This window comes from Podarcis filfolensis (genome assembly GCF_964270895.1).
Source record: "Podarcis filfolensis genome assembly, chromosome: 16".
NCBI lineage: Eukaryota > Metazoa > Chordata > Lepidosauria > Squamata > Lacertidae > Podarcis > Podarcis filfolensis.
This window is the reverse complement of record NC_139620.1, coordinates 22549096-22565940: the sequence shown is the minus strand read 5'-3', so window position 1 is coordinate 22565940 and position 16845 is coordinate 22549096. Positions and strand designations below refer to the sequence as shown.

Below are 16845 nucleotides of genomic sequence, written 5' to 3'. Positions count from 1 at the left end.
GGCTCAAGGTGAAACAAACGCGCCCGCTAGGTTCTTTCTTCGGCCGCTATTGGTTTGCTTTTTGGCTTTTGATTTGTTCATTTATTTTGGCAAGTTGGCCATGTGAACGCCTTGCAAGCCGAAGCTGTCAAACTGCGAAGTTTGGTTGCAAAGCTTAGGGCAAGCAGGGAATCAAAAGTGCAAAGCTTGGGGCAAAAGGCCAATCACGTTTCCCAAAGGCTGGAATCAGCAAATGGAGGCCATGGATCAAAAATGCTCCTCACAACACCCAAGAGAGCTTTTTGCCAGGAAAGAAATTGGGGTCTTTTGTCAAGAACAGCCTAGGATTGGAAATCCATATCTGGAAGATGCTTTTCTTCAGGATTACTTGAAATCACAGCTACCAGCTGAGGTCTGTATTTTATATATATCATATTATATACATAGACACACAGATATATATTTAATGCACACACACACACACACACACACACACACACACAGGTTCTGTTCTCTCACCTGTGTTATTTGACCTTAAATAGGAAGGTACCTTCCACTGAATCAAACCAATTGGCCTATCTAGCTCAGTATATTTGACTGGCAACAGCTCTCCAGGGGTTTGGACAGGGAACCTTTCCCAGCCCTACCTGGAGCCACCATTGGGGACTGAACTAGGGACCTTTTGTCTGCAAAGCCGATGCTCTTCCCCTGTGTTACAGCAAAGTATTTTGCCCTCCACTGATTTAAAAGTCAAATGGGTGTTTGCTCTTTGCTTAAAAGTTATGCAAAAAGCCAGCAGTTTGCGCTGTTCCCAAGCTGCTGTCCACAGTTAAAAACAAACCTCACTAGTTGAAGCAGGTGAAAAGTGAACTATGTATGGGTCATTATGTATGTGCAGTTATTAAGTAGTAACTTTTATAAGTGCAAGACAGTCTCCCAAGCCATGTTTTGGAGGAAAGTCCAAAAGTTCAGGCAGCTGGGTTGATTCTTTATAACATAAGCGCATTTCAAATAGCAGCAGTACATAATACTCAGTTTAAAAGGATCAGTATAGGAGACAGGTGAGGTCAAACAGGGAGCCCAATACTTTGTTTTATGTTCTGCTTGCTGTGATGTTTTTATTTTATTTTATTATTTTATTTTACTTTTTATTTATACATAGATACATACATACATACCGGTATGTACTTGTCCATCTGCCCACATTCTTTTACTTTGCACACTTCAGGGCAGCGAACATGTCCATATACCTCCAGTGCCATTCAAAATGAAATGTCCCTACAGTGGGGATAGTGACACTTTCCTAGACGAAAGCACTCCCACGGTAGAACTCCCACAGCAATAATGATTGGCCACCGATTTGGATGGCTTTACAAGACAGCAAGGCCAATGCATGTAAGGCTACTATCAATGGCTAGTAGCTATGATGGCTATGTTCTGCCTCCACTGTTGAAGGCAGTATGCCTCTGAACTCCATTTGGTGGGAATTGTAAGTGGGAAGACTGTTGTTGTACTCATGTCCTGCTTGTGAGCTTCTCATTGAGGCATCTGGTTGGCCACTGTGAGAACAGAGTGCTGAACCTGATAGGCCTTTAGCCAAGCTCTTCTTGTGTTCTTGTGTAGCTATAATCCAGCTGAGATCTCCCTATAGCAAATATATTTTTCCCTTGGCATTTCTAAATTCAGCAAGGCTTTGTTTCTCCTTCACAGCCGCGTTCATCAGATTGCAAAACTGTACCTTTTCGCACTTTCTTCTGGTGCTTTTTCAGCTCCTCTGGCCATGACTGATGGAGCAGCAAAAGTAATAGAGGTGAGATCACAAGTCAGTGCTCAGCAGGTAGATCACTATATTGCATTGCTCTGAATTAGACTAAGTTGGAGGTTCATTTCTGGAATGCTGCTACCAAAGTAAAACGCCCTACCCATATGTTCCCCTTACCAAAAAACAAAACCTCTATCCACAACACTATTATTTAGAAACCTTGGAGAGCTGCTAGACTAATACTGAGGTAGGCTAATGGTCTGACTCTATATAAGACATATTCCTCAGTTCCCCAAGGCCTTCCCTAATAAGGCCAGATTGGAAGTTAGCAAAACTGGTGCATACGTGGCATCCTGGCTCTGCTTAGATCCAAAGTGATGCATATCAGCCAGCTGTGCTGAAAAACCTTTTGGTCATTATCTCAGAGGCAGATCTATGGCACCACAGCTGGTTCCACCACACTGGGCTTTGAGCCTACAGGGCACCATAGTGAACAGAGCAGAATGGAAGGCAGAATGGAAGGATGCTGGGCCTGTACTAGTGGAGCAGAAACCCCTCCCTTCCAGCTGTTCCTCCCAGTGTCATTTTCATCCACCTCATGTAAATTTTGTGTGGATTTTGCTGGAAGGCGACGAAGAGGGTCTGGAATCTTCCCCGCTGGCATTTCTGTTGCCCTGCTGTCAGAACTGTGCTGCAGACGGATGATTCTACCTTGCTGTGAGAGGAAGGGTAATCGGTCCAGAGACCTTGTGAGTACCTTGTAGCGTCAGTGCTTATGCTTTCTTTTTCCCCAGTCACTCCTGTTGCTTCCCAACAGCAACCTGCGGAGGGGGCGGCGGAATGGGTTGCAGATCTCCACGTTGGGCAGTCCTTTGCCGATGTTGGCAGACTTGTGGCTCAAGGTAGGCAATGCCTGGACCACTTTGGCTAAAGAAAGTGTATGCTTGTTTGAGGGAAGTGAGAGGGAAGGGGGATTGGACAGACCATTCTTGTTCAGGGTTGTACTTTTAAACTGGCACCTCAGTGTAAGACTCTTGTACATGCAATTTGTTTTGAAGGAACTGGTGTTTGGGCTTATTACTAGCTGTTAAAATGCTATCCTTGCCCCCACTTTTTTCTTCTTAAAAAAAGATAGTTTACACGGAAGGCAGAGCTGCTTCGCTGCACTGGGAAGGCTGCATGCAAAGCCAAATAATACTGTTGGCCAGGCTCCCCCTCTCACAAGGAGAACCCCAAAACAAATGGAGGGTGGCTTTGATTTATTGGGTTTTTTTCTGCACAGGAGAGTCAGTGAAAACTGGTTTGCCAAGGCCCCCAAATTAGGGCATTTTAACAACTGCCCCCCCCCAAGATATGTATGTAAAGACACAACTCATCTAAAACGAAAATGTGCCCCTTACATTAAAATCACTTTTCTGCTGCTGTGCTATGAAGAGTTTTGAGTCCTCCTATTTTTATTTTAATATTGTCTTGCCAACCCAACCCTGCCAACAAAAAAACACTTATAGGTTTTGGTTGGTGGGCGTGAAAATACATTTTTTTCTGCAATTCATTTGCTAGGGGAAGCTGAAGCAGCTTCTGCCTAAATATTCCACCGAGTAGTGACATGCCTCTATCTTCCTCTGCCCCAGCCTGTAGAATTTGACTACTGAACATGTTTCCCTTATCACACGGCTGCCACTGCTTGAAACTGCCTCAGCTTGAGATGTCTTCCTCATGGCACAAGTTCGTAGGCAGCACTGATCTCCCTGTGGGCAACTGTACCCAAGCCAGCAACTGTGGGGAATGTGTGGCACTGCCAGTAAAGCCCTCCAACCATACCAAGGGGGGCTGTGTATTAAGAGCAGCATGGAGGAAGAAGAGACTCCAGCAGCAGTGGTGTAATAAGCAAACCAATCTTCCGAAAAGAGATTGCAAAGTTAGAAGTAACCTATTGCCAAGATAGGGCAATGCCTTCTAAAGTGAAGTTTTCGAGTGTATTAGAATACCCAATAGAAGAAAGCCCTGTCAGCAAACTTTTCTTTCTTTCCATGTTCTCTGTGAAAAGGTGTGTGTGTTGATTACAACACAGTCATACATGGGAAACATTTGGGAATGAAAATCAAGTGTTTCCAAGAGGCATAGGAAGAGACTTTGCACCTTTTAAGGCAGCTTGGGGATGTACGTAGCTACTTTGTACTCCTCCTTTCTTCCAGCTGGGAGAACAGGCAATACAAAGTCTGGCTCTAATTTGGCTTTTGGATTTTTAATATAAAATTAAATGTTATGGGAGTATGCAGCAAGAATGCATAGCACTCTTTTTATAATAGAGGTGGGAGTTGCAATGGAGTAAATGGAGTTTATCTGTACTTATCCATTAAAGTGGGTGAATAGAGAGATGATTTTTGAAGGAAAAGCATAATTGTGTTGCGCACTGTGGCAGTGTGGTTTTAATGGTACAAATAGATGGTGAAAACAAGGTCTAATATTCTGCAGTTCATAACGACAGGTGCCAAGAGGTTCTGATACGGGTTTTTTGGCGGAGCGTGTCTGTGATGTACAGTGTGAATAAACGCTTGCAGCTCTTAGTCTTTTTGATCAATGAAGCACTTTTTTATTAATATTTTATTCTTTGTATGTAAAGCAGGACACTCGCGCCAGATAGCTGTGTATATATAATACTCTTCTCCCCTGAAGAGGAGCGCAAAGTTGCTCCTTTATATTTTTCAATTTTCTTTTGCCAAGAGCAAGACATAAATACTTTAGAATTGTTAAATATATAAATAAAAGTGAATAAAGTTTAGAGTTTTGCACGGGAGCACTTGCTGACCCACTTCCTACTTTTTTAACTGCCCCACCCTTCCGTAAGCTGGAGAAATGTGCTGCTACGTCTTCCCTTTTTTCCTTATCACTGGTTTGGGCAGGGTGGTGGTGGCAGCAGCAGCCTTGTTTGCCTTTGGAAGCAAGTTGGCCGCTTGAGGGTTTTACTAGTATGAGATGCCCCTCCTCCTGTCAAAAACCTTTCAAAACCTTTTCATGTATATATATATATGTACACACTGTGTTGTACCAAATGCACGAGCTATGAGAGACACTGGTGTACTACACAGCTACATCCCTCATTACTCACACAAGAGAACACTGCATCACCAATTGGGTATTCTGCTTGAGGTGTGTTCACTATCTCAGTGGCAGGCAGTAGGTAAGATCTACAGCAGCCTTTCTCAACCTGTGGGTCCCCAGATGTTGTTGAACTACAACTCCCATCACCCCTAGCTAGCAAGGCCAGAGCTCAGGGATGATGGGAGTTGTAGTCCAACATTTGGGGACCGACAGCTTGAGAACCGCTGATCTACAGCATTAAATGACTTTTCCTGCGCTCCCAGCTAACCATATAAATTTCCCAGTTTACCATATAAATCTGCTACAAATTTCTTTCTCCTTACTCGCTGTAAGCAGCCCAGCTAAGTATCCCACAATAAGACTAGAGTTCTTCCTAGCACTTTTCTTTCATCTGATCTGTTTTGGCAAGAATCTCAGTGTTTATAGCCTTCTCTGTCATCCCCTCTGGGAGCTCCATCACACTCTCTGGAAAGACGTGCCTGTGCAAACCATTTTGCAAGTGGGTGAGACTTGATATGAACATTTGGCCTGTAGTCTTTGGTCTGTGTGCTGAGGCTACTTGGAGCTGCCGCTCCTTGGATTCCTTTGTGGTTCATTAGGAGCAGCTAACACCTATATGGCTGGATAAAATGGCTTTCCATCTAATTAATTCCATGGATTTTCTTCTGAAACCACCTACAGCTTTTGGGGTTGCAGCCTAAGTGCTTGCAAATTGGAAAGGTACCTAGGGCTTAAATGGGGTATTTTTGGTTTGCAGCAGTTATATGGGCAAAGAAAGGGCCTTCGGAACTTACTAGTTGGGATGCGCACACACACACACACACACACACACACACACACTGCTTTGTAACCTATATCATTTAGCCCTGTTAATATCTTTTTGTGTGTTTCTTGACAAGTGTACCTGAAATGTAACTGGGAGCTAAGCAGGTGTCCAATGGAGGAGCCACATTCCAAACTTTTTGACACAATGCCACTGTCCTTACAGGTCAGGTTTGCTTTGTATTCCATAATGAGCTAGAAGTTGATTATGCTGAGTGGTCATAACATACCTGTATGTCATTAAGGTAGAGGCACAAAGAGTAACTTGGGGATCTGTTCAACTGTGACTTGCAGCCATGGATTGCATCCAGACTTGGGCTCATACACGCCTTTCCATATCCTCATGGCTGTTAAAAATGAAGAACTGAAAAGAGTTGAATGCACACACTTGAATGCAGTGTTTTGTGACAAAGGCTGTTTGTTTCTCAAATTTCTACTTTTATTTACTCAGTCTCTGCCAGCTTACTTCAGGGTAAGCAATACCTTTTTTTATTGTATGAGAACTTTCTCTCTCCCCACTAACTTCTTTATTCCAGGATAGTGCATGGCATCTCTTCTGCATTCCTTCTTACAGTCTTCTTTTCAGAACTGGGTGTTTGTCATAAACCAAGGAAGTATCCAGAGAAGCTGCTCCAGTGCTATAAGACCCAGCTTTGTCTTCACTGTCCACAGGGCACATGTCTTGGTGACACCATCTGTAAGAGTTGCAGAAAGCCCTTTGTGTACAACTGATTTAAACTGGAAATCTGGTTTTAAACTTTAAACCCATCAATGATTCTCCAACTTCATTAAGAAGAGGTGGTAAACCCTTGGCCCTCCAGGTGTTGCTGAGCTACATCTCCCATCAGCCTCAGTCAGCATGGCCAATCATCAAGGCTGATGGGAGTTCTAGTTCAACAACTTATGGTGGGCCATAGGTTTCCCGCCTGGCTAAAGGTTTGCAAGAAACTGCCCTGATGTATGTTGGAAACTATATACTATATTTTCGCCATAAGCATCAACATTTAATATTTATATTTAGTGAAGAGATTTGAGACCATCTGCTCTGCCACCTATGTTCTGAAGCCTAATGATCACAAGGCACGTGTGGTCCCTTTAGAAAACCAAATAGCACAGGGCAGCCTACTGGATAGATTTGACTGACCACTCTGAAATGCTTATGTGAGAGTTGACCACCTCCCACCAATATCACACAGCTCTGTCCTCTCATTATGTCCCTCTCTCGCTTCCCTACATGCATACAGCCTGGCTCTCTAGAGCCGTATGAGAGGTTGTCCAATCTAAACTGTTTCTCTTCAGCCTTGACAGCTGCAATGACTTTCAGCATTCCAGGACTGCCCCCCTTACTTGAGCAGTTAAAAATATGAATATGTCTGTGCCATTTTAGAAATTGCTTTGGAGTATGGACTAAGCGTATTTAATACCTCTGAGCAGTATAGATGTCTGTGGCTGATGCATTCGGCCTGGCAGCATATTCCAGCAGGAGAACTCCTATGTAAAGCAAATATAGGTGGTTAACATTACTGAGCTATCGTCTAAGTAACATTATTCTGCTACAGCAGGGAGGGGAAACCTCAGGTTCAGGGGTCAAATATGGCCCTCAAGCACCACTTAACCTGGCCCTTAAGAGTCTCCCTAGACCCACCCCTCACCACCCTTCTGTCATATCCTATTTGCCTGTTTAGGCTGGCTGGAGTATTCCCTTGAGCTCCAATAATGCTGCTTGCTGGAGGACAGGGGTGCATAGAAGCTACTCTATTGTAAAAGGTAAAATTTACATTTATTTCTCCACCACTTTGGGTTTTGGCCTTACTCATCACAGGTCTGTGGTCCCTGAAAGATTTCCCTGAATGGTATGCAACCCTCTAACTGAAAAAAGTTCCCCATGCCTGTGCCAGAGATCTGCCAGTCATACGTGAGTCATTCTGGCCCATGGTGGGCCTTTGTGGCATACAGACTAGTCTGTGACTATCCCCCCACCCCCGTATACACCTAATGCCACTAAAGTAACAGCAGTCCAAAGATCTAGGGCCATCTCTTTCCCACCCCTGCCGGGTGTTTTGTCTTTGCCAAATTTAATTCTAGAGGCAAAAACTGAAAAATGGGATTTAAACTAGAAGGTAATGAAGATAACGTTTTCAGATGGGTTTATGCATGAGGAAGTAGTCAATAGATCAGGTAGTCACAGGTGGTGGAACAGATAATGGCAGTGATTGGGAGCAGCAAGGAAAGGTGACCTGGCCATTGGTTTCTCTGAAACTACACTGATCACTGGCAGCCTGCTTGCTTAAAACGACAGCAGTTCACACAGACAGGGGATTGTGCATCCATCATCTTTGAAGAATTCCGAGACATGTTCTTAGAAACAATTGCCTCAATAAAAATAAACTATTCCAGCTTGATGTGCTGGCTTTCCAATAAATTCAGTTCTGTGCTGGTAACTTAAATCTATTTGATGTCCACTGATTTGGTGCTACCCTCTGAATTCAGTGCTACTGCACTGAATTCTACATCATTCTGTAGTAAGCTGGCAAAGTGATTATTTAACAGCATTTTTCATTACCTCCATAGATCCGTGCCAGAGCATAGGCAAAATCTCTTGCAGACAGCTGCATCCCGGCTTCCCCCTTTAAGCTTATTTTCTGAGTGAACTGTTTGAGTTTGTGGAGAGCATTTTGAACCATTTGCACAAAAAGTTCCAGTTCAGAGACGCTAAGCGCCACCTTCAACCTGGCCTGCAAGGAAATCAATCATATGGTAATCAGTGTTTCTCGAAACAGCCAGTACTGCTGTCCAATCTAAACCATCTTTTCAGCTGTTAGCAAATCTGAACCAAAGTTTACAATTTTTTCTGGACAAGTATGTTGATCTGAACAAGAAAGAAGCTTGGGGTACCTTAAAGGATTTGCAGTTGTTAGTATGACATAAACTTTTAAGAACTTGAGTCCGCTTTATCACATGCATAAGCGTTATCACATAGTGCAATGGGGAGGGGGGAGTCTGTAGACCTCCCGCTATTTTTAGACTACACCTATCATTCCTGAATAGTGCCCATGCCAGCTAGCTGATGGAGACTCCAAATCCCATGTTGCAGCTTCCCAATCACATCTGGAGGGTCATGTCCCCCTCCCTTGTCATAGAATAAACACACATGATGTTAGATGGAATGAAATACAAAAATACAGCCGGGATCAAATACGTTAAACCTTGAGTCAGAGCTTTCCAAACTGTGTTTCATGACATTTTAGTGTGTCGGCTGCAGTGTATAAGTGCAGCTGGTATAACCTTCCATTTGACAGCATGGCTAAGAATCAAGCCATCTATGCTAGATGTTTTCGTCACCTCTTAATAGTGGCCTTCTCCTCAACCTGTTGCCCTCTGCCTTTCGGACTATAACTCCTGTTAGCCCCAGCCAACATGATGGTTAAAAAGTACAGTGATTCCTTAACTACTTTGGCCCCTATTACACACATGTCTATTCACAAACTCCAGAAAACAACCATTCGTCTTTATATTAATGATATTTGAGCTTTGTCTCTTTGAAAACCACTCTAGCACAGACAAACTGCTGCAATCTCTTCATCACAGCTGAGGGCACAGGAATGGATGTGGCTTATGCACTCCTTTCCACCTTCTGCAATCTTAGCAGTGGCTTAATGCAGCCTTCCCCAGCATGGTGCCCTCCAGATGGATTCAGCCACAAACTAGGCTATGTTCAATGTGTTGGCTTTGTTGTATAAAACCCTCTAGACCTTGGGACCACGGTACCTGAACGTTCATCTCACCCTCTATATACCCAGTCAATGATTATGCTCTGGAGGTGAGGGCCTTCTGCAGATGCCATCTTAGCAGGAGGTTCATTCTACACATTGTAAGAATCAGGTCTTTAGGGTTCTGGCACCTGCCCTTTGGAATCTGCTCCCTTTAAACATTATGTGCCACTTCTGTTGCCTTTTTGGTACCTGCTGAAGACCTTCCTCTTTCAACAAGCCTTTTAAGCCGATATATTTCCCAGTCTGCATCTGTACTGGAATGGTTTTTAAAATGTTTGATTGTTTTATTGCTTGCTTGCTTGCTTGTTTACTGGGCTCCTTTGGGAGGAAGGATAGAATATAAGTTTAGCAAAACCACACACAGACACATACAATCACTCCCTGCCAGCACAACTCTGTTGGCCATGGCTGTTGGGAATTGCAGTCAAAACAATTAGAAGGCACCAGGTTGGAAGGTAGGTATAGTTTAGGATTACATTTGTAGCAGTGGCATTAACAATAAAGTGTCGCTTCAGGTTACAGACTCCGCTAACCCAGAAATAGTGCTTCAGGTTAAGAACTTTGCTTCAGGATGAGAACAGAAATCGTGCTCTGGCGGCGCAGCGGCAGCAGGAGGCCCCATTAGCTAAAGTGGTGCTTCAGGTTAAGAACAGTTTCAGGTTAAGTACGAACCTCCAGAACGAATTAAGTACTTAACCTGAGGTACCACTGTATAGTTTAGGATTACATTTGTAGCAGTGACATTAACAGTAATGTGTCCTTGTTGAGGAATGCTCACCTGGGCAGTAGAGAAAAATGCATCCAGCACTTTTCCTTGGCTCTTGACTAGGGAGCGCAGAACATCCAGAGAGAGGATATTGGTTGTTCCTTCCCAGATAGTTAGCACCTGTCAGGGAGTCAGAGAAAAGTGGGACAGCAAACAAAATGACAAGGGAAGGAAGCCGAAATCTAAGACGTTGAGGGAAAGTTGAGATGTTAGACTAGTAATGGATAGAAGAGTAAGAACTGCATGTCACTCCAGATGAAATATCGCTCCTGAAATCTCTGCAATATCTCAATCTCTGCCAAATGTTTTGGACTACAACTCCCACCAGCTCCAGCATTCTATGGCTGTGCTGGCTGGGACTGCTAAGAATTGTAGTCCAGAACAACTGCAGGGCACCAAGTTGGCAAAGCCTGAAGAAAATAAACGTAGAAAGCTGAAAAACAAATTGCCCTTTCTGGTCACAAAATACACTGGTCAGCACGGTTTTGAGTTGGAAAATGGGTAGCAGAGGATGCTGAGCTCTTTCCCGACAGCTGCTTTCTACCATCTGTGATGTTCCCATCCAAACTATATTAACAAGCAGGGGAATAGCATGGGGGGGGGGGAGCAGCAGGTGCATGATTTTTAGGGGGTGTGAACCACACAGGGAGTCCTGTCCCACCTGCCTGCTGCTGGGGTTTCTCAGCCCTGGAGCCTGGCCTGGCTTGACCGCTGTGTCCCCAGCCCCCTTGCCGAATGTCTGCCTGGCCAGCGTCAGGGTGGGATGGGGATTTGCCAGCCAAGGACCATGTCGGTCAGCCAGGCTTCTCCCTGCATGGGTGGGCAGGAGCATAGCCCCGCTTGATTCTGGTGGCCAGGGATGAATTAGCACACAGGCTCCGTGAACACTCCATGCCCCATGTATGTACACTTAACAGTGTTGGCGGTGAGGGAAACCTGGCATGGTGGGTTCTCTGGGCCCTGCATGTCCAGCCCCCGCCCAGTGCACACTCACCCCCGGCCACCAAAAAAGAACAGAAGACCGCTGTTAACAAGTGAGAGTGGAATGGTGACACGTGCCCCCAGCTCTTCTCTGATGAAATGCAGTCTCCCGGATGTGCTTTGCAATAGAGAAGGGATTGTCAGGACTTCATTTCATGTGCCTGCAGTGTATTGTGTGGTCTGATCTTAACCTGGCCTATATCTAATTTGTAAACAAACATTTTGGGGGTGTTGCTTGATCTAGGGCAGGGTGGGCACTGCCCTCCAACTAATATTTTTGAATGCCCCTCCCAAATATAGCCTGTTTGTGTTTGCATAACTATTCCTTGATAGTGCTCTTTGTAGCTGAGAACTGGTCCATCCTTCACAATCTGCCAGCTGTATTCATTTCTTACAGCAGACAGAGGGTTGGGGCATCTCAGGAGACTTCTATCGGCTTACTATAAATATTCATCTTTGAAGAAATAACATTGGCACTAAGGGATTGTATCTAACTCATGATTAACACCTGCCGTTAAATTGAAGCCCCTGGTATTTGGTGCGTAAATCCAGTTACAAGCTGTAGGGACACAGTTTGAAGCTGCTCTTTCTAAGACACTCTCTATCAACAGCTGGTGCATTCTTAATCCTGGAGAAACAGATGCAGAGAGTACATTTTTGAACTGCAGAACTTTTACCTGAAAGAAGAGTGAAAATAACTAATTGTAGTGTGAGCTTAGACCACTGTGACAAGCAATGTCTAAGCTCCTGGAGACTCCAAATAATGGAGCCACCACCAAGATTCTGAAGCCAGTTTTTGTCCCCTGCTCTACCTCAACAGCATTGCTATAGGATATAGGCTGCTGAAAGAAGGAGAAGCTAAGAAAAATGCATTTATTGCAGGGTGTGGGGGTGTGGCTTAATACCTGGACATCCCGTAAAATTCCTGCCAGGCCTGTATCTTCCATGTAGCCCTGCCCTCCAAAACACTCCAGCCCTTCTGAGGTAACCGCAACAGCCTGCAACAAAGACATGTGGTATGTGCACATTCCCATTAACCTTGAACACCCAGAGATCTGCCCCTGGTCTCCACCCATCTCTGACAACTTTATATACACCTAAAGCGCATTACAGTCCTGTCAGCAGACTGGGATGTGGGGAGGTGAAATGCGGCACATTTGCACTATCCCAGTTTGCACTGTCTAGAATCTGAGGATGGGAAAGGCTTGTTGAAAAGAGGATCAAGGCTAAGGGACCACCCTAGGGCAGGAGCCCATCCAGGAAAACATCGGAGTAGCTATCATTCCAATATGTTTATAATAGTTCAATTTCTTGAATACACTTACCCTGGCAGGGTGTTACTATTTCACAACCACTTGGCCATTAAACAATTACCAAGTTTTGTTCTTCCTTTCCTTTCCTTTTCTCCCCCACAAATAGAACCTGGCTGCTCTGTGAATCCTCCCTTTTTACTTCAGAGCCCAATATGTACCGTATTTTTCGCACCATAGGGCGCACCGGACCATAGGGCGCACCCAGTTTTTTGGGGGGGAAATAAAGGGGAAAAATTATTTCCCCCCCAGGCGCGGGGCTGGGGCGGGGGAAGCTTCCCCCGACCCCAGCCCCCAAACAGGCAGCTCTCTGCAAGCAGTGGGAGCGCTCCCACTGCTTGCGGAGAGGTCCGCGAAGCCTGGGCGCGCTGAGCTCAGCGCGCGCAGGCTTCGGCATGCAGGCAACTCTCCGCAAGCAGCGGGACCGCTCCCGCTGCTTGCGGAGAGATCCGCGAAGCCTGGGCGCGCTGAGCTCAGCGCGCGCAGGCTTCGGCATGCAGGCAACTCTCCGCAAGCAGCGGGACCGCTCCCGCTGCTTGCGGAGAGATCCGCGAAGCCTGGGCGCGCTGAGCTCAGCGCGCGCAGGCTTCCGCATGCTGGCAACTCTCCGCAACCAGCGGGACCGCTCCCGCTGTTTGCGGAGAGGTCCGCGAAGCCTGGGCGCGCTGAGCTCAGCGCGCGCAGGCTTCGGCATGCAGGCAAGTCTCCGCAAGCAGCGGGACCGCTCCCGCTGCTTGCGGAGAGATCCGCGAAGCCTGGGCGCGCTGAGCTCAGCGCGCGCAGGCTTCGGCATGCAGGCAACTCTCCGCAAGCAGCGGGACCGCTCCCGCTGCTTGCGGAGAGATCCGCGAAGCCTGGGCGCGCTGAGCTCAGCGCGCGCAGGCTTCGGCATGCAGGCAAGTCTCCGCAAGCAGCGGGACCGCTCCCGCTGCTTGCGGAGAGATCCGCGAAGCCTGGGCGCGCTGAGCTCAGCGCGCGCAGGCTTCCGCATGCTGGCAACTCTCCGCAACCAGCGGGACCGCTCCCGCTGTTTGCGGAGAGGTCCGCGAAGCCTGGGCGCGCTGAGCTCAGCGCGCGCAGGCTTCGGCATGCAGGCAAGTCTCCGCAAGCAGCGGGACCGCTCCCGCTGCTTGCGGAGAGATCCGCGAAGCCTGGGCGCGCTGAGCTCAGCGCGCGCAGGCTTCCGCATGCTGGCAACTCTCCGCAAGCAGCGGGACCGCTCCCGCTGCTTGCGGAGAGATCCGCGAAGCCTGGGCGCGCTGAGCTCAGCGCGCGCAGGCTTCGGCATGCAGGCAAGTCTCCACAAGCAGCGGGACCGCTCCCGCTGTTTGCGGAGAGGTCCGCGAAGCCTGGGCGCGCTGATCTCAGCGCGCGCAGGCTTCCGCATGCAGGCAACTCTCCGCAAGCAGCGGGAGCCCAGCGCTGGGCTCCCGCTGCTTGCAGAGAGGTGTGCGAAGCCTGGAGAGCGTGGGGGGTCTGTGCGCACCGACCCCTCTCACTCTCCAGGCTTCAGCGAAAGCCTGCATTCGCACCATAGGACGCACACACATTTCCCCTTCATTTTTGGAGGGGAAAAAGTGCGTCCTATGGTGCGAAAAATACGGTAACTAAACCATGAAACCAAATTCTAGGCCTTGAAACACTACTTGTTTCCCAGTGTAAAGTTTGGCAACAGGTGTCAGCAGCCTAAGCATGTGCTGGTCTTGTTCAGTGTCCTTCTTGGTTTCTTCCAGTCCAAGCAATTTCCCTATCTCCATCATCAGCAGGAATGCTCCTCGAGCTTGCACCTGCAGGAGCAAGACAGCATGGGATCATTGGGGCAGGTTGGAGGAGCACACAAAGTTCTTTCAACAAGTATCAGAAACAAGCAGAAACAAGGATTTCATATTGGGCAAGGGCGGTAGCTGAGTGGCAGGACACCTGCTTCGCATACAGAAAGTCCCAAGATCAATCCCTGGAATAGACAGGTAGGGCTGGAAGTGTTCCTTGCCTGAAACACTGGAAAGCCAGAGCCAGTTAATGTAGACAGTAATGAACTAGATGGAAAATGATGTCTTACTCAGTTTAAGGCAGCTTCCTATGTCTTAAGGATTTTAGCTTAGTGGTAGAGCATTTGCCTAACATGCATGAGGTCTCAAGTTTGATGCCAGACATATCCAGGTAGGGCTGCTTGAAATCCTGGTTCAGTGCCTGATATATCCAGGTTCCCTGCCTGAAATCCTGGAGAGCCACTGCCACCACCTCTGGTCACTTCTTTTTGCACTCCCACTGGTAAGCTCCCACCCCACCTTGAGACAGAGAAAAACTACAGGCATTTTGCTTTTCTTAGGGAGCTGCTGGATCCAACGGAATTTATCTGAGGTCTGAAAAGCACATGGAGCTGAAAGAGGTTGTGAGAAAGAACCTCACTCTTCCAACTTCCTCCTTCGGCTCTATGGGCTTTTCAAGGGAGAAAGAAGAAATCACCTTCACCTCACAACCAAGAGGAACGTGAATGTGGAGGGGAGTCTCATGTGCTTCATAGGTGGCAGGGGAAGACCTCAAGGGTCAAGGTCAAACAAAACCAGCACCTCCGAATGCTCACCTCCATTCGAGCCAAAGTCTGCATGTGCAAAGGGTGAGCCTTCAGGGGTTTCCCAAAGGCTTCCCTCTTGGTGGCATAATCCCTTGCCAGGGTGATCACTCTGGAGATGGAAGGCAATTTTTAGCTAATTAAATGCACTTGGCTATTTTTCCTACTCTTGCTCTCATATCATGCTGTAATTATGCTTTAGATGCATCACTTTGTTGCTCACATACTACAAACAACCTACCTGCTTGATAGCTCTTATTCACAACACAAAGTCAGGGAGGATTCTTGTTAGCTGGCAAGCCAATTGGGAAATCACTCAGTCTGGCTCCAGAAAGGGGCAGGATTTGGAGCAAGGCCTCTACTGATGACCTTAGTGCCCCAAAAAGGTCACATGTGAGAAGACATGCCCCAAGGTCACAAAGGCCACAGCTGTTGAGGGGAGTGACTAACCTGTGGCCTTCCAGGTGTTGCTGGATTACAACTTGCACCAGCCTCAGCCAGCATGGCCAATAGTCAGAAATGATGGGAGCTGTAGTCTAACAACATCTGGAGTGTCTCAGGTTCCTCATTCTTCCTCTGTGTAGATTTCTGATTGAGGTAGCTAATTGTAGCTCACAAGCAGTGGTTTTATTTGAGAGACAGTAACATGGAAGTTACCATCTGACCATACACTGCAAGTACATGTTTCTCCCAAAGAAATCCTGGGAACTGTAGTTTACTACCACAATTTGGAAACCAGGAGTTTCTTAACAGCATTTTCACAGCCAACCTCATCTTACTTTAATGCTTATTCAGACAGCAGCATGATTCAAAGAGCCATAATTAAGCCCAGGGACCCAGTAGGTCTTAGGGAAGAGGACATGAATTACCGTATTTTTTGCACCATAACACTCACTTTTTTCCTCCTAGAAAGTAAGGGGAAATGTCTGTGCGTGTTATGGAGCGAATGCCTGCGGGTGGCGGAGGGGATCTGCTGCAGTCGTGAGCAGAGGATCCATGGTTCCCCTTCCTTGCCTCCTCTGTGGTTACAAAGCATGGATCCACATGGATCCTCAGGATTTTTGCATTGGGCTACTCCAAACTCACTGTCAGATCACATGTCTGCGGCCACAGCATGAACCACAAAAATCATATATCACTATTTCGTTTAGAATATTTTTTTTCTTGTTTTCCTCCTCTAAAAACTATGTGCGTGTTATGGTCTGGTGCGTGTTATAGAGCGAAAAATACAGTACCTTCTCATGCACGCAACTGCACAAATGACATTGTGGATCCTAGTGGTGGTCATCATGTTTACAATGGAAGCCACACCCCGGCCCTCTGCAGAGATCTGGAAGCATGAAGCAGAAAAAGCCAGAATAAGGTTAATTAGCATGGTCTGGATTGCAATTTAGTAAAAAGGGAATCTATTTGCTTTCTCTCATGTTCTCCCTGGGGCATAAAAGCCTATAATAATCTTTCGGCCTGCCCGTAACTCCTAAGCAGAGCAGTGGGAACACTGCACAAATTCTTCGTCAAGAAATACGTACACACAGCACAGTTGCATAGATACATATCTAGCCATTAGGAAGGGAAGAGCAGCTCATAGGGTAAAAACAACAGGAATGGGGTGAGGGGGCAGCTCAGAAAGCAAAACAAACCTGAAACATGCTAACAAACGATTGATGCAATTCTTTGGTAAGGATCTGCATAACAGAAGCAGAAAGGGCATGAAGGCCAAGGAACAAATTTTCGAGGATGCCAGTGGTGGATGGGACCAAAGGCAAAAGTGATCATGG

At 46.7% G+C, this 16845-nt stretch overlaps 1 protein-coding gene across 9 annotated transcripts in view; it reads right to left on the bottom strand.

Moving 5' to 3' along the window:
• The window catches only part of LOC310751088 (acyl-CoA dehydrogenase family member 11-like), a 43101-nt gene that overhangs the window by 16306 nt on the left and 9950 nt on the right, over window positions 1-16845 (bottom strand). For 5 of the 9 annotated variants that reach the window (XM_083590049.1, XM_083590055.1, XM_083590051.1 and 2 more), the window contains exon 7: window positions 16303-16397. In XM_083590049.1, the coding sequence (XP_083446175.1) occupies window positions 16303-16397 (95 nt within the window). Of the gene's footprint in view, window positions 1-4048; window positions 6361-7089; window positions 7157-8228; window positions 8401-8428; window positions 8561-10216; window positions 10325-11610; window positions 11863-12090; window positions 12184-14141; window positions 14283-15079; window positions 15180-16302; window positions 16398-16845 lie in introns of those variants that run through there. The other 4 variants (XR_014542382.1, XM_083590050.1, XM_083590053.1 and 1 more) reach the window with 4 other exon arrangements.